Source organism: Sus scrofa, chromosome 7, assembly GCF_054392235.1.
Source record: "Sus scrofa isolate SSC_HxYL_T2T_F1_AM1 chromosome 7, Sscrofa_HxYL_maternal_Yorkshire_Landrace_v2.0, whole genome shotgun sequence".
In the NCBI taxonomy this organism is placed as follows: Eukaryota; Metazoa; Chordata; class Mammalia; order Artiodactyla; family Suidae; genus Sus; species Sus scrofa.
Window position 1 is genome coordinate 66957089 of NC_139389.1, and position 25770 is coordinate 66982858.

At 55.0% G+C, this 25770-nt stretch overlaps 1 protein-coding gene across 2 annotated transcripts; it reads right to left on the minus strand.

Annotated features, from left to right (window-relative positions):
* Positions 1–13240: 13240 nt before the first annotated feature.
* On the minus strand, positions 13241–22743 carry C7H15orf39 (chromosome 7 C15orf39 homolog). 2 transcript variants are annotated; one of them, XM_003128483.5, is made up of 3 exons: positions 22570–22743; positions 15892–18720; positions 13241–14662 (listed from the first exon to the last, which is right to left on the minus strand). In XM_003128483.5, exons 2-3 carry the CDS (start codon positions 18668–18670, stop codon positions 14298–14300), a joined length of 3144 nt encoding a protein of 1047 aa, XP_003128531.3. In that variant the 5' UTR covers positions 18671–18720; positions 22570–22743; the 3' UTR covers positions 13241–14297. The 2 variants fall into 2 exon arrangements, with proteins under 2 accessions (XP_003128531.3, XP_020954695.1); XM_021099036.2 differs by having other exon boundaries at positions 15840–18720.
* Positions 22744–25770: the final 3027 nt, after the last annotated feature.

Genomic DNA, 25770 nt, shown 5'->3' on the forward strand with positions numbered 1-25770 from the left:
GCTCATCCACGAATTTGGCAAAGTTGCAGGATACAAAATCAATACACAGAAATCGATGGCATTTCTATACACTAACAATGAAAGATCAGAAAGAGAAATTATGGAAGTAATCCTGTTTGCCATTGCATCCAAAAGAATAAAATACCTAGGAGGAAACCTACCTAAAGAGACAAAAGACATGTACTCTGAAAACTATAAGACACAAAGAGACACAAATAGATAGAAAGACATACCATGCTCTTGGATTGGAAGAGTCAATATAATCAGAATGACCATACTACTTAAGGCAATTTATAGATTCAATGCAATCCCTATCAAATTACCAAGGACATTTTTCACAGAACTCGAACAAAATATTTTAAAGTTTTTTTGGAAGCACAAAAGACCCAGAATAGTCAAAGCCATCCTGAGAAAGAAAAATGGAGCTGGGAGTTCCCATCATGGAGCAGTGGTTAACGAATCCGACTAGGAACCATGAGGTTGAGGGTTCGGTCCCTGCCCTTGCTCAGTGGGTTAATGATCGGGCGTTGCCGTGAGCCATGGTGTAGGTCGCAGACGTGGCTCGGATCCCGTGTTGCTGTGGCTCTGGCGTAGGCCTGTGGCTACAGCTCCGATTTGACCCCTAGCCTGGGAACCTCCATATGCCATGGGAGCGGCCCAAGAAATAGCAAAAGACAAAAAAAAAAAAAAAAAAAAAAAAAGAAAGAAAGAAAAAGAAAAAGAAAAATGGAGCTGGAGGAATTAGTTTCCCTGACTTCAGACTATACTAAAAAGCTACAGTCATCAAAACCATTGACTACTGGCAGAAAGACAGAAATTTAGATCAGTGGAACAGGATAGAAAGCCCAGAATTAAACCCACGCACCTACAGTAAACTCATCTATGACAAAGGAGGCAAGAATATACAATGGAGAAAAGACAGCCTGTTCAATAAGTGGTGCTGGGAAAACTGGACAGCCACATGGAAAAGAATGAAATTAGAATACTCCCTAACACCATACACAAAAATATACTCAAAATGGATTAAACACCTAGATATAAGACCAGACACTATAAAACTCTTAGAGGAAAACATAGGCCAAACACTCTCTGACTTAAATGACAGCAAAATCTTCTCAGATCCACCTCTTAGAGTCATGACAATAAAATCAAAAATAAACAAATGGGACCTAATCAAACTTAAAAGTTTCTTCACAGCAAAGGAAACCCTAAACAAAACGAAAAGACAACCCACAGAATGGGAGAAAAATCTTTACAAATGAATCCATCGACAAGGGATTAATCTCCAAAATGTATAAACACCTTCTGCAGCTCCATACCAAAACACAAACAATCCCATCAAAAAATGGGCAGAAGATCTAAACGGACAATTCTCCAAAGAAGACATACAGATGGCCAGAAAACACATGAAAAGATGTTTAACATCATTCATTATTAGAGAAACGCAAATCAAAACCATGATGAGGTAGCAGAATGGCCATCATCAAAAAGTTTACAAACAATAAGTGCTGGAGAGGATGTGGAGAAAGAGGAACCCTATCAACACTGTTGGTGGGATTGTAAATTGGTGCAACCACTGTGGAAAACAGTATGCAGATGCCTCAGAAAACTAAAAATAGAACTACCATTTGATCCAGCAATCTCACTCCTGGGCATCTATCCAGAGAAAACCATGACTTGCAAAGACACATGTACTCCGATGTTCATTGCTGCACTATGTTCAATAGCCAATACATGGAAACAACTTAAATGTCCATTGACAGAGGAGTGGATCAAGAAGATGTGGTATGTATACACAATGGAATATTACTCAGCCATTAAAAGGAACAAGATACCAGCATTTTTAACAACATGGATGGTCCTAGAAATTATCATGCTAAGTGAAGTCAGCCATACAATGAGACACCAACATCAAATGCTTTCACTGACATGTGGAATCTGAAAAAAGGACAGAATGTACTTCTTTGCAGAACAGATACTGACTCACAGACTTTGAAAAAGTTATGGTTTCCAAAGGAGACAGTTCAGGGGGTGGGGGAATGCGCTGGGGTTGTGGGATGGAAATCCTATAAAATTGGATTGTGATGATCCATTGTACAGCTATAAATGTAATAAATTCATTGAATAATTTAAAAAAAGGATAGCTCTTAGAATTCCAAAAAAAAAGAAGAAAAAAAAAAAAAACAACCAACTCATATAACTTAACAACAAAAAAACAAACAACCCAGTTGAAAAATGGGCAGAAGACCTAAACAGATGTTTCTCCAAAGAAGACATACAGATGGCCAGTAGGCATGTGAAAAGATGCTCAACATCACTAATTATTAGAGAAATGCAAATCAAAACTGCAATGAAGTACCACCTCATACCTGTCAGAATGACCATCATCTGTAAGTCTACAAATAGCAAATGCTAGAGAGTGTGGAGAAAAAGAAACCCTCCTACACTGTTGGCGGGAATATAAATTGGTACAACCACTATGGAAAACAGTATGGAGGTGCCTTAGAAATATATATATAGAACTACCATATGACCCAGCAATCTCACTCTTGGGCATATATCTGGACAAAACTTTCCTTGAAAAAGACGCATGTACCCACATGTTCATTGTAGCACTATTCACAACAGCCAGGACATGGAGACAACCTAAATGTCCATCGATAGATGGATAGATTAAGAAGATGTGTTATATATACACAATGGAATACTACTCAGTCATTAAAAAGAACAAAAGAATGCCATTTGCAGCAACATGGATGGAACTAGAGACTCTCATACTAAGTGGAGTTAAGTCAGAAAGAGAAAGACAAATACCATGTGATATCACTTATATCTGGAATCTAATATACAGCACAAATGAACCTTTCCACAGAACAGAAAACAAACTCACAGACATGGAGGACAGACTTGGGGTTGCCAAGGGGGTAGGGAGAGGGCATGGGATGGACTGAAACGCAGACCATTATACATTTAGAAGGGCTGGGCAAGAGGGGGCCCTGCTGTATAGCACAGGGAACTGTATCCACTCTCTTGGGATAGAACATGATGGAGGATGATATGAGAAAAAGAACATATATATATGTAGGACTGTTTCACCTTTCTACTCTGTAATCAATCCCTAGGATGCACCACTTGTGGCAACAATACTCACAGAGGAAATATAGGCTCCTTTTTATCCCTCAAGGCTCTATCCGGCAGAAACCTAGATGTCTTAGCCTCTAAATTGGAGCGATATCACGGCCAGCCTATTACACACACTTTGTCCTGCACCCCTAACAACAGATCGTTATGGTACAAGAGTTCACAAACTAATGCCAACAGAACTTCTTGTGCCACCTATTATATCATGACTCTCCCTGAATACAGACCCTCTCCTGGACACTCCAAACCACAAACTGAATCCGAAATGCACACAGGCCCCCTCCGCAACTGCCTCCCACCTCCCAGAGCTGTGCTCCAGCTGTATAACCAAACCAGTCACACTGCCTTACCAGCAGCTCCTGGATTCTTATGGCCACGTGGGACCACAGACAACTGCCTCACAATGACCAGATCCATTGCACTCTTACACCTAGCCAACACACTTCATTATGGGACTGCACTTTGGGAACTGTGGCTCCAGCCCAAATAACCATCCTCACTGTAACTCACGTGAGAGTAAAAAAACGGTCTGTGGGCTGGTGCTAGCAGGAATCATGGGGGCTGCAGCTACAACTGCCCATTGGGGAGGATTTGCTTATCATGAGGCAAGCTTAAGGGATCTAACCTCCTCCCAGGATAGTGCACTAAAGAAAACTGGATACACTCTCAACATCTGAAATCCCTAGTTTCCCTGGCAGGGGCAGCCTTTGACAACTGCCAAGCCCTAGATTATCTCCTAGCAAGTCAAGGCAGGGTTTGCATTGTCATATATAAAACATGCTGTATATATATTAAAGTCATGGGAGAAGAAAAACTGAATGTTAAAAGAAATATACAAACAGAATTCCTGGGAGTTCCCATTGTGGTGCAGTGGAAACAAATCCAGCCAGGAACCATGAGGTTGTGGGTTCGATCCCTGGCCTTGCTCAGTGGGTTAAGGATCTGGTGTTGCCATGAGCTGTGGTGTAGATCACAGATGTGGCTCAGATCCTGCGTGGCTGTGGCTGTAACTGGCAGCGGTAGCTCTAATTTGACCCCCAGCCTGAGAACCTCCATATGCCATGGGTGCGGCCCTAAAAAGAAATAAAAAAAAAGATTTCCTGGCTTCACAGGTATAAGTAGGAGGAACTAGAATGGACTGAGACCATTAAGGGTGGTTCCCAGGATATACTTGGCTCCTCCCATTTCTAGGACCCATAGTCAAGATATTTCTCATCTTTCTCTTCGGACCTTGTATTTTTAACTGCCTCGTTAAATTTCTATCCTCTACAACAACTACAACAACTCCAGCTTCCAATGATGCTATGACAGGGATTTCAACCCACCCTACCTGAAGATGGGGACTATCACCTCCAGCTGGACAAGGCCACTGCCTCCCTCTATGCCCCACCCCCACTGTAAACAACCCTGAGACCCCTCTCTCTGACAGATAGTAGGCAGATCCGCAGGTAGGGGGCAATGCCCCTTGCTCGGCTTGAAGTAGTTACAGAAGACAGCATTGGCTGATTTTCTTCTTCTTCTTCTTTTTTTTTTTTTTTTTTTTTTTGGTTTTTAGGGCTGCATGCAAGGCACATGGACGTTCCCAGTCTAGGGGCTGAATTGGAGCTCTAGCCACCAGCCTATGCCATGGTCACAGCAACACCAGATCCAAGAAGAGCCTCTGACCTACGTACACCACAGCTCACAGCAATGCTAGATCCTTAACCCACTGAGCGAGGCCAGGGACCGAACCCTCATCCTCATGGATACTAGTTGGCTTTGTCACTGGTGAGCCACAATGGGAACTCCCCATTTTCCTCTTAAAAGATTTTTAAGGGTCCAGACTCCTTGGGGGCAGGGGAATGTTACAGCAGGCAGATAGCTAGGTATGAGCCAAGAAAGGGAGGTATGAGGCCAGATGGCAGGAAACCACATATCATACAAACAGTGGGGTCCATGGGCAGACAAAGAAAAGCAGGAACCTCCAGACTGACAGGAAACCATACATTTTTGGGTGATAAGTGCCCTGGAGGCACAAAAAGAAAGGTGGAAAGGGCACAGAACTCTAGCGTCTGAATGTAACCTGTTGTCCATTATGCCCTCATCACAATAAAATTATAATAGAACTAGCTATGCAGATAAGAAATACCCATGCACTGATGCCACCACACTTCTGATCAAAGCTAAATAAAGACAAAAATCCCTCCTCCCTTTAGGAAGGTGGAGCTGGAATGAAACTTAGGAAATATGAGCCCCAAACCCTTCCTTCCCTTTCTACCTATGCAGCTGGATGCCCCTTATAACTGGTGGTCAAAGAGACGCAGGGCAGCTGCTCACCCCTCTGCCTGCCTCTCTTTAAAGGGTGTATTTCTCAAAGAAATCCTCACCTTTCTTTCTCAATTTCTCTCTCATTTCTGAATTCCTTCTGTGATGTATCAAGAACCTTCCCTTTGGGAACACAGCCCTGGAGTGGACAGCCTACCAAGCCTTGTCCTCCCAATTCGGTCCTGGCCCCTGGGAACAGTGTTCTCCCTGCTCAGAGGATGAGGGGGAGAAGGGCTTCACCTGCTTTCGGGTTGCTCTGTAGCACCTGCAGTTGGCCTTCGTTATGAGTGGAGCCCTGACCCTGAGATCACCAAGCTTCTTTGGCCCTAGGACCTGAGGATATCCTGAGGGACACAACACTGGAAGTGTGTTAAGATGTCGAGCCAAGGCCTGAGGCCAAGACCCAGGGCCAAGACCTGAGCTCTGCTTGGCCACAGAGACTCTGACCTTGGGCAACCCCTGCTGGCCCCCAGTCTTCCCTGTGTATCATAGGAATGTCAATACTGCTTGGAAGACAAACAACCGTAGCCTCCAGCAGGCCCAAAAGCAAAAAGGGAGGGTTCTGGGCTGTTCTGGAAGGTGAAGATGCAGATGCAGGCCTTGCCCTGAGGGAATCACAGCCATCGGGGTCTTAGTCTAGACCCTCATATGTCATCCCCTAAAACTCAGCCCTAATATGAGCCCTCAAGGAAAGCTTTAAAGTGAATGGGCAGAAGGGGGTGGGGGGTGACAGTTCAGGAACAGGTTCTAGGCCTAGGGTAAGGTTTGAGCTGGACCACAGGGCCGTCAGAAGGGTAGGTGACAGGCATCCTCACAAGGTCAGCCAGGGAACTGGGACAATGGTGTGGCAGTGGGCACATCCCCTTACTCACCACACTGGCCTGTGCACCAGGTGAAGTAGCCTGTGTACTGGCGCATCTTGACTGGCACGGTGCACAGGATGTCTGAGCTGGCGGCCAGCATCTGCCCCCAACCCCCACCTGGCTCTTCACCCACACTAACTCCTGGCTGCGGGGAGCTGGTGACGTCAGGACGCAGCCAGCGGGCTGATCAGCGATGGAGGCCGGGGCCCCTCCCCAGACTGGAAGGGGCTTGAGAGGCGGGCAGGACCCTGACTCCAGGCTTAGTAGCCCACTCAACCCCATGGAGCTGAGAAGACTTACTAGAAAAAGAGTGGACTTTAGGAAGCCAGTATGGGGGCCAGCAAGCACCTGCCTGAGCGGAAGAGAGGGAGGCCTCTAAGCATGGACTCTGCGGGGAGGGACCACCCTGGGAAGTGCGGGTCTCAATCCCATCTTTAAGAGCTGGGCCTGGGGGAACGGCCCACCTCTCTGCCTCAGTTGGCCCTCTTTGCTGAGGAAAGGAGGAATAGTTGCCATTCACAGAGACCCTAGGGCCAAACAAAGCATCAGCCCCACAGAGATGGATGGTACATTCCCGGGAGGGAGAGCCCAGGGCACGCTGGGGCCATAGGAGGTGTGGAGAAGGCTGCTTTCTTCCAGGGTCAAGGGCAAAGGAGGATAAACAGAGAGGAAGTCCCAGGCATCCTGCCTCCGGCTCTTTTCCACCCACTCACTTAGGAGGCTTCCCCATGCCCCTCGGTGGCTGTTCTAGTCTCCTTACCGTTAGTGTGATTTCCCTTCTGAGCTGGAGGAGGCTGACAGACCGATTCATCAGGAGCAGCATAGAGGTGATGCGCAAGGGGCTGAAGTGGAAAAGAGCACGGGAGCCTTGGGGTGAGGTCCGGGGCCTCCAACAGGGTACCTGCCCTGGCCACGGGCAGGCCTTGCTGGGAGAACCTGCCAGCTGTGGCCCCCAGCTCAAAGGTGTCCAAATTCCAGGCCAGGACTAGAGCCAGACTCCCCTCAGGATGGGACACAGGCCGCCTGGCCGTCACTGGGATGTTGAGCAGCTTGCTGGCCAGCTGGGAAAACAGAGGGGCTCTGCCCAAGGGAAGGACTGGGTCTGGACTCCTCGGACCCACCTCCGTGACAGGGACAGTCCCATCCTCTGGGCAGACTCCTGGCACCATAAAGAGGGGTGCAGAAACACCAGGCACTTCTCCCAGCTGGCTGTGGCCTCCTGGGCTGGTCTCCACAACCCCTGGGTGAGTTAGGATGGGGGTCCCAGCAGCCAAGGTGGGAGGAGAGCTGGGTCCTGGGGTGGGATACCCGATGGGGACATGGCGGGAGTGTGAGAACTGCTTCCTCAGGACTGAGCCCCTCTGCCCGGGTGGCCTCAGAGACACCCTCGCTGCCCAGCTCTGCCCAAAGAGCCAGAGCTTGGTGCCAAGTAGACTTAAAGGAATGTCCTCTGCTTGAAAGGAATGTTCTGGGGGTCACTACACCTCTCTGCTCAGAGGCTCAGGTGTCCAACAGTCCAAAAGAAAGGAGCCATGGGTCTGGGCTGGTCCGAGGCCTTGGTGTGGGTCCCCTGGCAGTCAGGGGCCTTGGTGGCCATAGAGCACTCTACGGGGGAGAGGAAGGGGGACTGAACTGTGCCCCTCTGAGGTCCAAGGCACCAGGCTCCAGAGGGCTCCCTGGGAGGGAGCCCAGCACTAGGGGAGGTCCTGCAGAAGCCTCAGGCACCTCCTCTGCAGAGTGGGCCCAGCTGAAGGGTTAGAGCCCACATCACGGAGATGATCCTGGGGGCCACAAGGGAACCTGCTGGGGCTGCATGGAAAGCCAGCCTGGTGTACAGACGTGGCATCAGCTGAGCAGGGAGAGGCCGCCCCACCAGCCCTGAGAAATGCTGTAGGTGACCACGACCAGGAGACGGGTTCGAGCTTCCTCCAGATGGAGCAGCAATCAGTTCCAGGAGAGGTTCTGAGCTGGGCACCTGGCAAGGGCTGGGCCTCCAGAAGCTGGGGGCCTGGATGCCCAGTGGGCTGGAAGGCACTGTTGGGGGCCAGGGGTAGCGGCTGGGGACTGTTCCACCTGCCGGGCTTGGCGACACCAGGGTGGGGGTAGGCAGGGCTGGGGAAGGCTTGGCCTCTGCAAACTGGCATCCTTTGTGTCCTGAGGGCCAGTGAATGGTAAGCTGAGGGGTGGCAGAGAAGACTGGTCAGGGCTACTCTGGCTCTCCCACATCCCACGCTGGGGAGGTGCCAGGTTTGTAGAAAGGCAGACAGGTCTGCGGAGGGACCTAGACCTCCAGGAGCAGGGGCTCTCGCCAGGGTCTCTTACCCACTCAAGGAGGAGGGAGCACAGGCCTCAGGAGGAAGGACCAAGTTCTCAGCAGGGAAGAGGCTGGCGGAAGCCCGGAGCTTTTGAGCTGTGGGGCCCCAGGCCAAAACACCAGGCCCTCTGACCAGGTGGGATTTGGTTAAAGGAGGTTTGTAGGATTTTAGAAGCAGTCACCAAGCTTGGAGTCCAGGGTCGTGAACCACAGGAAGGAAAGAAGTAAGCCCTGGGGCCACCACCCCCATCTGAGAAGGAAAGAAGTTAGTAGATGGTTTTATCTAGTGGCTGGTGGAGAAGGAAAAAGGGGACCCCCCTGCCAGGCCTAGTAATTATTGGAGGGGCCTCTTGAAGTCCTTCCAAGGAGACAGAGGCTCAGCACCCCTTTCCCAGAAGCCCAGGCTCTCACTGCCCCGAAAAGGCACAGGGGCCTGGGAGTTGGGTCCCTGGAGGACAGAGGCAGGGGCATAGGAAGCACAAGGACCAGTCCAGGCCGAGGCTGGGCGGGCAGGGGGGTGTCATGTGGGATGGCCAGCTCCATCATGAACCAGCCTCTGAGTGGGTGGCAGCTAGAACCCTCCAGGGTTGGGGACCTCAAGGAGCTCCCCATCTGCCTGCCAACCTCAGTGCAGTCCAGGGGCCCGTGTCCAGCCAGAGGGGAGTGGAGGGGCTCTGCTGCAGCCCCCGCCCTGGGGCCCCAAAAGGCTGCTCTAGGCCACATCTCCCCTTTGCGGGGGTGGGGGGGTGCGTCTGGGGGAGCTTCCCAGGGAAGAGGTTCCAGAGGACAACTGCCAGCAGCAGGGTACAGTGCCTACTGGCTGGAGCGGCCCTGCAGTCTCCCTCACCCCCATGCCCTCCCCAGGCTCCTCAGTTGGGGCCGGGCCTGAAGCCGTGGTGAGCTGGGCTGGGGAGCCGGCTCCATGGGCTGGAGGCACCGCTCCCACTTTTGGAGGGGACTGTGGGGTCAGAAGAGGCACATTCAGTCAGGTGGGAGTTGGATCCTGCTCATTTCCCCAAACAGGGGAAGTTGTTCAACCCCCTCAGTGAGAACAAGCCAGGCAGGGAGCCATGGAGATTATGGGGTCAGCAGGAGGGGGGGGTCCTCCATATCCACCCCCCTACCCCAGCACAGTCCACCCTCCTCCCAAGATACTGGTTCAAAAAACAAAGCTGCCCCCACCCCCACCCAACTCACCTCCTCGCAGGCTTAACTCCCAGCAGGAAAACCAGTGGGCTGGGCCCTCAGCCTTTTGAACTGGGCTGGGGGTCAGGTGGGACAGCCAGGGCAGGGCCTCGTTCAAGCTGGAGGCTCACCTGAGCGCCTCCTCCTTTCATTAACTTAGGGTAAGTGATGCACTCGCAGAGCCACCTGGGGCCCAGAGAGAAGCCTCGCCAGGACAGGTCTGCGCTAGGACAGCAGGGGGCAGAGCAGAGCCAGGTGCGGAGAGTTTCTGGTCTTCCTGCTTGGCCTGCAACCCTCAGAACTGGCCCTGGGTCTTTTTTTTTTTTTTTTTTTTTTTTTTTTTTGTCTTTTTGCTATTTCTTCGGCCGCTCCCGCGGCATATGGAGGTTCCCAGGCTAGGGGTCTAATTGGAACTGTAGTCTCCGGCCTAGCCAGAGCCACAGCAACGCGGGATCCAAGCCGCGTCTGCAACCTACACCCCAGCTCATGGCAACACCAGATCCTTAACCCACTGAGCGAGGCCAGGGATCGAACCTGCAATCTCATGGTTCCTAGTCGGATTCGTTAACCACTGCGCCATGACGGGAACTCCTGGCCCTGGGTCTTGACACAGCCCCTGACACCAGTAAGGTCCTGGACGTGTGTCCCCATCTGTAACCTAGTGGGAGTAGTGGTCCGTGTTACTGAAAATGACTGCCAAACGCCGGACTCAGCATCGCCTTGGGAATTTGATTAAAACCCAGATTCCTGGACTCTGCCTAAGACCTTCCTTGATGAGGCCCAGGAAACCATTTTCCAGGTGATTCTGTGTGAAAAGTCCCACCTGGGCACAGCCCAGCCAAGGAGCCTTAGATGGTTACAGGAGCCGGAAGAGCCACAATTAATCAAAGCAGAGTGGACCCCGCTCCAGTTTCCATGAGGGGTGGGGGGCTCCCAGCACACTCAACTCCATGCCCCACCCCTTGCCTTCAGTTTAGCCATCGGTATTCCTTTTTTTTTTTTTTTTTTTTTTTTTTTGTCTTTTTAGGGCCACACATGGAGGTTCCCAGGCTAGGGGTTGAATCAGAGCTACAGCCACTGGACACAGCCACAGCTACAGCGATGCGGGATCCAAGTTACATCTGTGACCTACACCACAGTTCACGGCAACACCGGATCCTTAACCCATTGAGCAAGGGCCAGGGACGGAACCTGCGTCCTCATGGATGCTAGTCAGATTTGTTTCCTCTGAGTCATGATGGGAACTCCAGCCATCAATATTCCTACCAAACAATGGAATAGACTTTGTGAAAAACTGTGTGAGGGGTGGTAGCACTGCCTCCCTGACAGGAGTCCTAGGGCAGAGTTCTGTCCCTGTCACCATCACCTTAGCTTGGGGATCCCTGGGACAATGTCATATCTCCCCCCTTAACAGACCCTCAGGCCAGGGCCAAGTCTCTCCCCTCAGACTGGGCTCCCAGGACAGAGCTGTCCCATGAGGAGCAGTCACTGGCCCCCGGCCCCAGCTCTGCACACTCTAACCCAGCCTCTGCACCACTACGGTCCTAAAGGGACCACAGGTGGATGGTCTCAGGTGCTGAGTCCTATCCTGAGGCCTCGGACCCGGCCCTGTAACCCTTGGCAAGATGCACACCTGGCAGGATAACAGGGGCACAATAGGTGTATAACACAGCCAGGGAAGGCAGGAAGAAGGAAAGAGGAAAAGGAAGGAAAAAGAGGTTAAGAAAGTAAAGAACAGGAGTTCCCGTCGTGGCTCAGTGGTTAACAAATCTGACTAGAAACCATGAGGTTGCGGGTTCAATGCCTGGCCTTGCTCAGTGGGTTAAGGATCTGCCATTGCTGTGAGCTGTGGTGTAGCTTGCAGACTCCAGCTCAGATCCTGTGTTGCTGTGGCTCTGGCATAGGCCAGCGGCTACAGCTCCGATAAAACCCCTAGCCTGGAAACCTCCATATGCCGCGGGAGCAGCCCTAGAAAAGGCAAAAAGACAAAAAAAAAAAAAAAAAAAAGAAAAGAAAGGACAGAATCAGACCAGCTCCAGCAAGGCCCTGGCAATCAGGAAGGTGCCTCTGGTTTGCGGGGGTGGGGGTGGGGGGGTTGCTGAGACCCAAAGCCTGGGGGTTCAGTGACTCCACCTTAATTGCAATCTTGTTTTTCCCCTCCCTACACAAGGAGCCTCCAGTGATCCAAACTGTTTCCTACAAACATGAACCACACCCCAACTCTTCAGGACGAAAGGGCTAAATGAGTTGATGCCCAGGAGCAGGATGGATTCCAGGCCCCGCCCCCCTCCCTGCACTCCAACCACACCCACTTCCCTTTTCCAAATAATATACCTCTAGGCCTCTGCACATGCCCTTCGCCTTACTCAGCTGCACTTGAACACATTTTTTTTTTTTTTTTTTTTTTTTTTTAGGGCCACACCTGTGGCAATATGGAGGTTCCCAGGTTAGGGGTCCAACAGGAGCTACAGCTGCTGACCTACACCACAGCCACAGCAACACCAGATCCAAGCCCAGTCTGCGACCTATACCACAAACTCATGACAACACCAGATCCTTAACCCACTGAGCAAGGCCAGGGATTGAACCCACAACCTCATGGTTCCTAGTTGGGTTCGTTTCTGCTGCACCATGATGGGAACTCCCTTGAACACTTGTTTTGACCTACATCTTCCTATCAGTCCCCCAGGCCCACTACAGGCAGCTCCTTTTCTGGGACCCAAGGACACCTCCTCACCCTCAACTTAGGCCAGGCCCTTCCTGAGCTTCCAGAGCACCCCCAGGTTTGGCACTGCAGCCACCTGTTGAGTTGCCATCTCCTGGCCTGTCCTCTTCACAGGCCAGGGGACTCCTCAGGCCTGTTATGGATAGAGTCCAGGGAACAATGGAGGTACACAGTGTAGCTGTGCTCAGTGAAGCCCCAACAGACTAGGCTCAATGCCAGCAGGTGTGATCAGCCCTCATGGACTAGCTCTGCCCAGAGCAGGAATCCTTGTCCAGGAAGCTACCTCAGTAGCCCTGAGAGCAAACCTCTGTGGGAATAGAGCCCAGATGAGGCAGGGTGTCTGGGGGGGTAACTTGACAGGCACCATCCTTGGTCCTGGGAGAGGGACACACAGTGGGGCCTGATGACCAGCATTTCTCACCTGGAGTGAGCTACAGACCACCAGGACACAGCAGGACACACAAGGGTCTCAAGAGGGAGAGGCTTTCCCCAAGCAAGGCAGCAGCTGCCCAGTGGGCATGTGGCAAGGGCCCCCATGGACAGATCTAGGCGGCACAGGGTACTGAAGAGCTGCGGCACCTTCTGGGCTGGGAGTGGGGAGAGCTTTGGCCTGCCAGTAAAGGGCTACGGACCTGGCAATGGCATGAGAAACCTAGAACCCCCCAGACACAGTCACTCACATTCCAGGGCCAAAAACCACCCAAATTCTTTCATGTTTAAGGGCTTGCCTCTGGGGCCCAGAGCTTTATTACAAACCTTACCTAGACCAAGGGCCCAGCCTGCCAGCCTCTGGCTCAGTTCAGCACTCTGCAAGGAGGTAACCACAGCAGGCCTGGCTGATAGGGCCCAGGCTCAGGTCCTCAGCCCATGTCTTTGGAGACCTCCCAGGACTGAGCTGTCACTCAGCCTGTCCCTTACAGTCCCTGAGTCCCTGCAGCTGCTTGGCTTCTGGCAAACACAACTTTCTTGGGGTAACATGCCAGGTAGGGATGGCAGCTCAGGGGAAGACACTGGTGTTGACTCAGCACAGACTGGGGCCTCCCAGGGGTGAGAGCAGCAGGCCCAGGACAAGGACGCCAGCCCCGGGGCTGTACCCCTGCACCCCCTGTAGCAGGGGAGAGGTGGGGACGGCCCCCTGAGGGAGCTCCAGGCTGAGGGGTTGGGGGCCAGCTCCAGACACTGGGGCTGAAGCCCTAGGTTTTTTGGGAGGTGACTCTAGAAAGTGTGAGTCATCTACATACACGGTGCCACCCTAAGATAACCAAGTCCCATGACACATAAAGACTTTCTAGAGGAAGCTTCTACATGCCTCCAGCCTCCTATTCCAAGCCCTGGCTGAGAGCTAAGCTCTTGTCCTGGGCAGGAAGCAGAGAGCAAACTGTGACGGCTGTGTGTCAGGCATCACCCCTCAACAACCTTGTGAGGTAGGCTGTGTTGTTCTATTTTACAAATGGGGAACTGAGGGCCCGGAGAGGAAGTGGCCCGCCGGTTACACAGCGAGGAACACAGGAGCCAGGATTCAAGCCCAAGTCTGTCGGGCTCCAAAGCCCACACGGTTTCTCCAAGAAATAGGAAGCAGTCCGTTCTGATAAAGGCCCTCAAGTGAAAAGTTCAGGGGCTCTCAGCACCACCTGGGGTGGGAGGTGAGGGCAGGGAGAGAGGAGAGAAACTGCGAGGCCATGTCCACTCCTGGCCCTCAGCAGCTGGGCTGACAGAGGGAGGCGGCCAATACTCCCAGATCTCCAAACAGCAGCAGTGACCACCACTACAGATGGTGGCTCTGGCCGCCCAGTAGCTGCGGGCGTGGCACAGTCCGGTCTGGTCCCGAGGGCTTGTGGCCCCAGGTGGGCAGTGCCAGGCCGTTGAGCCAGGCAGATTCCAGCAGGCTGCGGAAGCGTGCCCTCATGCTCGGGCCAGGTGGGCTGGTGCTGGCAGCAGGGGTGGGTGAGGTGCCCTGAGATCCTCCCCCAGCAGCTGCCTCTGCTTTCTCTGGGCCAGGGGTTGGTGGCTTCCTCCCCGGCTTTTTGGCCTTGGGGGCAGGCGACTTCCAAGCCAGGGCAAGGCTCTCTGGCTCCTCTCTGGCTCCGGTGGGCTCTGAGGGCACAGATCTGGCCTCGGTGTCAAAGTCACCTGGAAAATGGAACGCACAGTCAGGCTGCAGACCCCCAACACCCTTAGCTCCCATCTCCTGGCCTCCAGGGCCATCTAGACCAGAGGCTCTACTGTCCCAGGTCAGGGTGGCCCTGGCAGGGTCACAGACATCATGACCCTTCCCAGAACGTGCCTACAGGCCAAACTGCCAAGCCCCTCAAGCCAAAAGTGCGTGCTTCTCCCCAGGTGATGTCAGCATTCTATCTGACACCGGCACCCTCAGGAGAAGCTGTTTGGGTGCAAGGACAAGTGGAAAGGGGCTCGACAGGCCAGAAACCAATGGTCTGATCCAAAGACCCACAGAACAGGTGGGGAAGCTGAGGCGCAGAGGGGGCCCTGCCACACGAGAGTGCCATCGTCTAGTACCAGCCCTAGAACTGGAGCCAGAGGCAAAGCCCAGGCAGGACTGCTCCCTAAGAGCAGCGCCAGATGCAGACGATGCTCCAGATGCAAAAAGAGCACACTGGAGAACACCACACATGGACCTCATTTGGCAGAGAAAAGTGAACCACAAAACGGTGCTCCAGCTTATGGGCAACACCTGGGAGGACTGGCAAACTGCACACCTAAAGGGCAAGGGTTCGGGAAGGGTGGGTGGGTTTGGGGAACGGGGTGCTGGCTAAGTACAGAGCCACTCACTAAGATGGAAAAAGACTGGGGTAGGAAGTGAGCTCAGGGAAAAGCTCAGGAGTGAGGTGTGGGAGGGGTTAAGGGTCAGAGAGGCCGCAGGTACAGAAGCCCGGCATGCAGGCAGGTATTTGGGGCCCAAGCTCCAAGAAGGGAGGTGGGGCAGGACAGAAAAAGGGTCAAGGTTACCTCCAACAGAAAACAGGGCCTGGTAGGAGCCCCAGAAACACCAGAGGAGAAGCCTGCACCAGAGACGGAAAAAAGGCACAACAGAGGAGCATGGATAAGGAGGGAATCGGGGAGGGTGCTGCGCCAGAGAAAGCCAAGGTGCCCTGGGGACAGCAGCTGGCGGGTTCAGAGGCTTACAGAGGAGGCTGTGAGGGAGCTCATTGATGCTGGGAGTGAAAAGGGATGGGCGGGTCCGTGGAGCCTACAATGGAGGGCCAACCCACTCCCCAGGCAAGGGTTCTTTCCAGAGGCCCAGGAATCCCTCAGCCCCTGGCTGTGACCACTCACACAGCCCACACACCTGTCACTCGCTCACACAGCTCCGGTGGCTACTGAGGCCGCCCCATGCTCACCCAGCTGGCGGCGTACACAGTCCCGCCACTGCAAGCCCAGCAGGTCGGGGTAGATGTCAGGCAGCTGGCGCAGTGCCAGCAGCTTCAGCATGCGCGAGGTGCAGCCATGCAGGGCACGCTCCCGCAGGGCGCGCTCCTCCGACAGCGTCGTGGGCCGCAGCTCCACACGATGCTCCTGCAGCACATGGTCCACAGAAGCGGGCGGCAGCCGCGGGAAGAGCCGCTCCTTCACCAGGTGGATGGGCACGAAGATGGCCCCGGCCCGCACCACGTGGGGGAAAGGGCACTGCTGCGTGCACACGAAGCTCTGCAGCTGGGACAGCAGCTTGCCCAGCAGCCCCTGCACACCCTGGCAGTCCTGCCACGCCGCCCGGCCTGCAGGCCCAGACGTCTCAAGCCACTCGCGCAGCTTCTCCGGCGGGGAGTGGGCCACGGAGCCAGAGATGGCGTCACATAGGGACGCATGCAGTCCAGCAAACTGTTGCTCCTGGGCGTCTGCTGTGGTCGGAGAAGCGGGATCAGGGCCTGTAACTGGAGCAGGAGCAGGAACAGAAGCTGGAGCTGGAGTCAGAGCCGGTGCTGGTGCAGGGGACGGAGCCGGAGCAGGGGCTGAGGCAGGGGAGGCCACGGCTACAGCTGGAGGGCTGGGCAGTGCCAGGTTGAAGCAGGCCATGGGCAAGGGCTGGCTAAGAATCTTCAGTCCAGCAGGCACGGGTGTGTGAGGGGGTGCAGGCTGGGCAGGGGTAGGGGCTGAGGTGGGCACGGCTGGGACCATAGCTGGGACCATGGCTGCAGGCAAGGGTGCTGGACGGAGGATCTTGAATTTTCGGAACATGAAGGCCACAGAGCTGTGGAAGTTGGTCCTTGGTGTGGCCTCTGTGGTCACTGGTACCCGGGGCACCTCAGGGACCTCTGTGACCATCTTTTTCAGGCTCTGCAGATCTGAGACCGTGTCCCCCACATTGGGCACATCTGACACTGTGTTTCCCACGCCCGGCACATCCACGGCTGCGGTGGGCTTGACATGCCCTGCGGGACAAGGGACCTTGATAGGCAGAGCCTCTGCCGCAGCCTTCTTCACACTCAAGTCCAGTGCCACCTCCTCCTTAAGTGAGGAGTGCACCCTCGAGGGGGCTTCCTGGGCAGGCAGGGACCCCCTGCAGTCTCTGTCCTGGCTCTCACTAGGGGCTGGAGCAGGGTCAGGCTCAGCTGTGGCCTCGGGTGCCTGCGCATCCAGATAGTCACGGTAGGGGGCCAGGCTGAAGACATTGTCGATGATGGGCATGGGTGGAGAGCTGGGTGGCAGCGTGCCCTCGTTTGGCGGAAGAGACGGGCGCTCTTGGGCACAGGGTGGGAGTGCCGGTGGGGTGCGGGGAACTGGACTGTCTCCAATGACGATGGGTGCCCCAGGGTGCTCGTCGAGCTGGGGCTGGACTGGCTCTTTCCTGCAGCTGGGCAGCCACATTTTCTCATCGGCCTCCTGCCCCGGCTTCTCGGCAGGCCTCGCAGGCTCTGAGCATGGCTGGCTGGCAGGTAGAGGCTGGCAGGCCCGCTGGAAGGCACCAGGCTGTGGCACAGGCTGCACACTGCTTTGGGAAGGCGGTGTCCCTCCAAGCCTTGGGGATACTCCATAGAGAGCAAGATCATCCCGGGGATAAGGAAAGCCCAGCGGTTGGGGAGCAAAGTCCAGTGGGCAGCGTGGGGCAAGAGGTGGCTCCAGCTTGAGGCCTGGTGAGGGGGCTGGGAGTGGGGCAGATGGGTAGGAATAAGTATCCAACCCCACTGGGGGCATATAGGGTGCCTGAGCTGCCTGCTGCCTCAGGTAGGGGCTGCTTAGCCCACCAGCCGGGTACCCGGCCATCTTGGGGGCTCCCAGTGGCTGTAGTGCAAGCACCGAGCCATAGCCACCCTGCTTCTCTGGGTGGCGACAGGCTGTTGGGCAAGGCAGGGCCTGTGTGGGGTGGGGCAGTGGATAGTGGGTAGGCACTGCATCCTGGCAGGCTGGTCCCAGGGGTTGAGCCAGCTGGGTCCAAGGACTGGGAGGTCCCTCGGACAATGCCTGCTTGGGGTCCCCAGAGTAAGGGCCTGCATACTTGGAGGCCAGGAAGCCCGTGCTGTGGATGGTGCGATACTTCTCCAAGAATGCCTGGCATGGGGAGAAGCTCACTGTGGAGTCTTTGCCAGATGTCCCAGCAGACACCCCACGCAAGAAGGTGCCATCGAGGGACGGGCCCTTGCCAGGAGCTGGGGGCAGAGAACAAGATGGGTCAGCTGGGGGTAATAGGGATCCAGTCACCAGCGTCCAATCCACATCCAATGGTCTCTTCGCTGCCCCCTCCCCCAAGCACGTGGGGAGCCCATAACACAGAGGGTTGCGGTAGACAGGCTTGGGTGCCGCCAATGGCGGGCCTGGGTAGGAATGAGCCTGCGGACTGAAGGGCAGGAGCTCCACGGGGCCAGAATCCTGTACTTTCTCGGAGCTTTCTGTGGGTGGGCGGTAGAGCAGGCAGCTGGTCAGCAGGTTGTCTGGCCGAAGTGGGGGTCCTGCCACGCTGGTAGGGTACAAGGGTGGGTACGGGGTCCAGGATGCCAACCGCTCAGACCCTGCCTTGGGTGGACCCCCCATGGGGCAGGAGAAGTAGGCACCCTTGTAGCTGCAGGGGTCCTGGTTACCAGAAGAGGGGGGCAGGCTGTGCCCGGGCCCAGAGTCTGCCTCTAGGCGGGGCAGCTTGCCATACATCACAGGCCCCAGGGTCCCCAGTGGCCGCTTCTCCGCCATCACTGTGAAGGCTTCAAGCCCTCCAGGGCCCCAACTACTCCACTGCTGACCTGGGAGAGAGAGGGAGAGAGGCAGGGGCTGTCAGAACAGGCTACAAGCAAGCAACACAGGGCTGCTGCTCCCGCTGGCTCATTGCTACGCCTGAGAACTTGGCACTCAGTAGATGCTCAATAAAGACTGTATGGATGGATGAATGCAAGAATGTGCCAACTTTATTTTTCAGGTGTGGAACCCCCTCCCTTTTTTTTTTGGTCTTTTTGCCATTTCTAGGGCTGCTCCCACAGCATATGGAGGTTCCCAGGCTAGGGGTCCAATTCGAGCTGTAGCCACCGAACTACACCAGAGCCACAGCAACGCAGGATCCAAGCCGTGCCTGCAACCTACACCACAGCTCACGGCAACGCTGGATCCTCAACCCACCGAGCAAGGTCAGGGATCGAACCCGCAACCTCATGGTTCCTAGTTGGATTTGTTAACCACTGAGCCATGACAGGAACTCCTTGGAACACTTCTTTTTAATGAATTCTCATACAACAGCTCTAACATATACCCACTGTCACTCCAGGAGCCCCTTCTGTTCAGCATGACTCCCAAGACCCCTTTCTTGGGGTTTCGGACTTTGAAGAGCTCAGTCTGAGAATCATTTCACTTGACTCCTCCTCCTGCTTCCACCCCATCCCCTCATCATGTATAAATGAGTAGATCCACTCATTCCAAAGTCATTGACGACAAAGATGGGACAAGAGGTAGGCTCCCACTACAAGCTCTTATTCTAAGATACCATAGTGGTCTCAAGATGCCCACAGCAGCTGAAATGTGGAATTGGGCATTGTCTACAAATTCATATTTCCTCTGATACTCTAGCTCTCACTTTCTGACCTGCCAGTCTTTTTTGTTTGTCTTTTTTTTTTTTACAGCCATACCCATACGGAAGTTTCCAGACTAGGGGTCTAATGGGAGCCATAGCCATGGCAGCGCCAGATCCAAGGGGACATCTACGACCTACACCGCAGCTTGCAGCAATGCCAGATCCTGAACTCACTAAGGCCAGGGATCGAATCTGCATCTTCATGGACACTATGTTGGGTTCTTAACCTGCTGAGCCACAACAGGAACCCCTAACCTGCCAGTCTCATCAAAAGCCAGAACTAGGCCTGGAAACCAGGTCCCTAGGCCCAGAAGGACACACATACTTGGTTTAGATTTAGAGGGCGGTCCCCCAGGAGAGTTGGCCCAGAGCAACCCTTCCTACAGGCTCTACCCTACCCACTGCCAGCAGGAAAGCAAAGGCTGTCCGGCAGGTGGTGCTGTGGCACCAACAGGAAGCTGCCATGTGTGCAGGGCAGGGGAGAGCCTGTGTCCATCCCGGCCTCTAAGCTGCGGCTATTCCAAGGCACATGAGGGCAGCAAAGAACCATGGAGCAGGCAGGGAGGTAGGAGGATGTAAAAGTCCAGGGCAGGGAGCTTCCAAGGGTCACAAAGTGCTAGCTGGCAACGACCCCCATTGTACTGATGGGAAAACTGTGCCAGAGAAAGACTAAGGTCCTCAAGCAAGGCCAGGCGAGGACTGGGACCCCGGGCCAGAGAGGTCAAGTGTGGGTTTCCTCAAGGCAGCCAGTGCCCCAGGAGGGGTCATCTGAGGCCAGTCTACTAGGGTCACATTGACCTGCTTCTACCTCCCCAATGCCCTGTTCCCCGAAACCCTCAGGTGGCTTAAGAAAGGATGAAACAGTTCAATCTGGCTATGATTAGGCCATGGGCCAGGTGTCACAGGTTTCTCTCACAAATCCGCCAAGACCAGCCCCCTCTCTCAGCCCTCTCCTTCCTTCGGCCTGGTGGCTATGACAACTACAGGTTCAGAGTTAGACTGGCACATTTGGGGGGATGGGAAAAGCCGAAGGTAGTATAGGGGCAATGCCCACCCTCAACCCAGCCTCAGTGCACCAAGGAAGCCAGGCAGCACTCTCAGAAAAAAAGATGGTTCATCTCCTGGCCAGAATCCTTCAACACCTCAGACAGCCTGGAGAAGCGGATGCTTCGGAGAAGACAGAGAAGGACATTAGGGCAACAATACTGATAGCAGTGCCCTATGACAAGGTTCTGCAGCCAAAAGGAACCCCCCCTCCCCTGCCTCACACTGCACAGCAACTTTGCAGAGGTTGTATGGTTTTGGAGGTGCTGAGCCCCCCTGCCCTTGGGGGCCTCTGGATTAATTAAGTGCTGGCTCTAGTCTCACCTCCTCTGCATACTCCTTGGGGCCTGCTCCATACCCACCCCCTTCTCTTCTGGGCTCTGCCCATTGCGTGCCCTTTGCCCGGGAGACTTCCTGAGACACCCCCTTGGGACCCAATCAATAAAGGTGAGGCCATTTGGGACCCTCGAGAGTCTTTGGAGGAGAGACAGGGGCTCTAGGGAGACAGCAGAGGACTATGAAGGGTATGGACTATGCCAGTAGGGGATGGAGAGCCCAGTATATATGCCCTCAAGCAAGGCCCCTCCAGGTTCAAGAAGGTAGCCAAAGTGTAGGGGCCTCCTTCCCTGACACTGATGCATACACAAAAAGGCAAGCAATTGTTTGGGGAAGGGCAGGACCCCAGGGAGCAGGGGTCACATCACACTTTCGGCCACTGAGCTACTTGCTGGTTGAGGTTAGAGCTGGTCTGGGAGGACCAACCTCTGGCAGGGTCCAGAAGACCCCACCAAAGCTGTGCCATCCCTGCCCTAAGCAGCAGGGGGAGTAAACAGTTCTGTGGCCCCATTGCCTCTTCCACCTTTTAAGGGGTCTCCAGGAGGACATCGGGCAAAAGCAGGAAGAAGAGAGGGATCTTGCCCAGCTGTGGCCAGCGCCTGGACTCTCTTAGCAGGCTGAACTAGGCCCCCTTTCCATGTTCTTACACCTCCCCGCAGCTGAGGCTCTGGGCCCTGCCACCGCTCCAACCGTACCTAGGGGCAGCCCAGGCTCCAGGGGAGGGGGAAGGGTCGTGGGATGGGCTCCAGCCCCTTTCCTCTACCTGCCTGGCCCATAACTCTGTGCCTGGGGCCCTCAGCCGACCTGGCTTTGGGGCTACCGCTGCACCCGACCCCGCCAGCTTCCGGGTGTCCTCATGCCCTGCCTGGCGGCGCTGGGGCGCACGTGCACCCCAGGAGGACGACACACAGGCCTCCGCCACCCATGCAAACCCGTGCCTGCAAGTACGTGCCTGATCCATATCTGCACAAACGGCCCGCCAGAACTGCGTTCTCCCCTCACTCGGGCCCCCGCACACGTGTGCACGCAGGCAGGACAGCGCACCGGGCCCCACGGACCGACACCCAAAGACTGGTGAGAGGATCGGGGCAGGGGGGCGGCCTGGCTGCAGAGACCGGGCAGCCACCGCCTCGGGGCGATCTCGCCAGCCTGGGCTGCGGCCAGAGAGTGAGTCAAGCCGTAGCGAGGAAACCGCAGGGCCGTCGCGTCCCAGCAGGGCGCGTCCAGAGCCCCGCGGAGCCTTAGTGCCTGCGGCCCCCCAGGCCAGCCCCCCGCCGGCCTCTCCTCTCCGCCCGCGTAGTCCACGTGAGCCGGGCCCCGCAGGAGGCCCGGGGGCTCGGCCTGAGCTTCACTTAGCCAGCCCCGCACTAGATCAGGCGCTAGGGCCCCGCCGGAGCTCCACGACGCTACCTGCTCCAGGGGCCTCGAACTCCGGGGAAAGTCGGAGCAGCGGCGCGACCCCTGCCCGGCAGCGCTCCCGCCGAGGGTCCGAGGCCGCCAGGAGCCACGCCACTTCGGCCCAGGCCCAGCGCGCTCCATCCCCGGGCCGGCCGGTAGGGGCGCCCTGGGGCAGCGCCACCCGCCCCTTCCCCACGCGCCGCCCGCAAACTCGGCCCAAGTTTCCGCGCCCGCCGAGTGGGCGAGCTCCTACCTGCACAGTGCTGGGCTTCCCGCTGCTGCTGCCTGGGACCGCGGCCGCATTCTCCAGCGCCAGCGAGGCGGAGGGTCCTTGTCCAGCTCGGCCCTGCGCGGGAAGTCGCGGCGAGCACCGAGCCCGGAGCCACCCTCCGAGCTGCCGTTCGCGCCGCCGCCGGGCGCCGTCTGCGGTCCCGGGCGGGGCGGGCTGGGGGCGGGGCGGGGGCGGGGCGGCCCGCGCGGTGGGGGCAGAGCCCGGCCGTGCCTCTGGGAGCCTGCGCTCCCCCGGGCCCTGGGGGTGTGGAGGGCCTGCGTCGGCCAACCCTCCGAGGCCCCGGCCGCGGGCGCTGTGCACTGTCTGAACCCAGCACACTCCGCGAACCATCGCCCCACGCGCCCGTCACACGTCTTCATTCAGTCACTCAGATCATTCATTCATCGCCACTTTTCTAGCTCTGTGACCTTGTGCCCGCCGCTTGACCTCGTTGAGCTTCAGTTTCCTTATTTTAGTCAAACTGGGATTATCTCATTGTGTCCTAAGATTTAGAAGAGGTTATATTAAAATAACTGGCTCTCAGAGTTCCCGACCCGTCTCAGCAGGTAACGAACCCGACTAGGATCCCTGAAGGTGCGGCTTCAATTCCCGGCCTCACTCAGTGGGTTAAGGATCTGGTGTTGCCTTGAGCTGTGGTGTAGGTCGCAGAATCTGCTTGGATCTGGCGTTGCTGTGGCTGTGGCGTGGGCCTGTAGCCGTAGCTCCTGCTCCCATTTGACCCCTAGCCTGGGAACTTCCATATGCCACCAGTGCGGCCCTAAAATAGCTAAAATAAAATATCTGGCTCTCTTGGCCAGTACAGTTGCATTAGGGAGCCGGAGAAGGTCTCCTTAGTCTGTTCCCTCACCGCAATACAGCAGAGAGGGCAAATTCCAGAAAAATATCTCAAAGCTTGTTAGGGCACCATACCTGATGAGGAGGGGGTGATTTCCCCATCCCTGAAGTGAGCCAGGAAGGAGGATGCTGGAAGTTTTGCCAAGTGGCCTCAGTGGGTATCTCTGAACATTTTTGACAAATCTCCCTCAGTAAGACTGGACTAAGCTCCATGTAGCCACATAGGTGGGTTGGGTTGAGCACTCCCAGGCAGGAACGGTGTGTTACCAAGAGAGGGGCTGGAGGGATGGAAGAGCTGTCTCCATTTGCCTTCTCCAGGCCATCTTGGTGGCCATCACCGAGAAGCTGCTGGGTGCTGTTACCTTCTCTGAAAAACCTAGTTCCTTGCATTTCTTGGGCTGCCCAAGGACTGGGGGCAGGTGTATGCAGTGAAGGAGGAAAGGAACAGGTGGACATGCCAAAGGTCAGAACAAGTTCACGGAGCAAAACCACCCAGGCCATCTGCTCAGATCCCAAAGGTCAGGGCCGCCTGAGTCAGAGGGCAGAGCAGGCCTGAGGCTGCAGGTTCCAAGAATAAGGAAGCATCTAGAGCTGCTGGAGCTGAGCAGGAGGGGCTGGGTGCTGCGGAGAGGAAGAGGAAGTGAAGGTCACCTGGGGCAGCAGAGAGGGTATTAATTAGTTGAGATATGAAGGGCCCTTAGAAATTGAGTTTGGAGAAGGAGCTGGGGAGCAGAGGCTCAGAGAAAATTGAGGCTTTCCCAAAGTCACATAGCAGGCTGGGATCAAGAAAATGCATTTGTAAGCTGATGACTTGGAGTCATGGCCAAGCTTCAGCTCACAGGCTGTTCTTCCTCACTTTTTTTTTTTTTTTTTTTTTTTTTTTTTTTGTCTTTTTGTCTTTTCTAGGGCCTCACCCATGGCATATGAAGATTCCAAGTCTAGGGGTCTAATCGGAGCTGAAGCTGCTGGCCTAAGCCAGAGCCAGATCCGAGCTGCATCTGCGACCTACATCATAGCTCACAGCAATGCCTGATCCTTAACCCACTGAGCAAGGCCAGGGATCGAACCTGCAACCTCATGGTTCCTAGTCAGATTTGTTAACCACTGAGCCACAACGGGAATTCCAGTTCTTTCTCACACTTGCTCCTCACTAACACTGCCCTCCCCTCCAAGACACCCATTCCCTGGCCTCCACCCTGGTACTGGGGATGGGGAGGGAGGAGGGCAGTGTTCTCTATTTAGGGTCTGGGAGTCTTAGGTTGTGCGATCAGCTGGCCGGTGTTCTCTCCAACTTCTCTGAGCCTGAGTGGGGCCCACCCAGGCCAAAATGAGCCTGGTGAGGCCCAAGGAGGGGCAGTTAAGAATCTGTGGACCCAAAGTTCCCATTGCGGTGCTGCGGAAATGAATCCGTCTAGGAACCACATGGTTGCGGGTTCAATCTCTGGCCTTGCTCAATGGGCTTAGTTTCTAGTATAGGTCGCAGAAGAGGCTCGGATCTGGCGTTGCTGTGGCTGTGATGTAGGCCAGAAGGTATAGCTCCAATTAGACCCCTAGCCTGGGAACCTCCATATGCCATGGGTGCAGCCCTAAAAAGCAAAAAAAAAAAAATCTGTGGACCCACTGAGTCTTAATTCGGGGACACTTCGCAAAGACGGCACCTCCCTTGTCCATTTCTTTTCGGAATCAGCATCTTGTGCATTCATTTTTGGCATCACTTAAACACCTTAGACTACAAAACACAAGTCACAGGGCAGGGGACTTGGGAACCTCTTTGTAACCTTCTGAGCCTCCATCTCCTTATCTGCAAAATGGGAACTATGAACCCAGGTTAGTGTCCAACAAAGCCAGCATGGGACATTAGTTATAAACTGTAAAAAGCTCCTAGCGTCAGTTGATTGTGAGCTCCTGAAGGCTGTGACCCTGCCGTCTTCTCTTCCCCAAGGGTCATGTGCAGAGCCTATAGAGAGAGGTGCCTACAAGCCTTTGTTGGATGAAGAAAGGTACCCTATACGAGGTGGCTGCAAAGAACAGTGTGAGCAAAAGCAGAGCAGGGATCCGTCTGTGCTTAAATGGGCTTCCTGGGTAGTGTTAACACCGAGCAGTAGCATAGAGAAACCTGGAAGGCAGCCTTCACACCTAAGCTGTTGCCGAGACACACGAGGGCTGCACAGGTCTGTGGGCAGATTGTCCTCCTCTACCCGACCCCAGACACGGCTCCGAGGACAGTGAGGTAAAAGGTCAGCTCCCTGAACTTCAGCTTGTTAGTTATTAATAACAATGTCTCGGCATTCCCATGGTGGTGCAGTGGTTAATGAATCCGACTAAGAA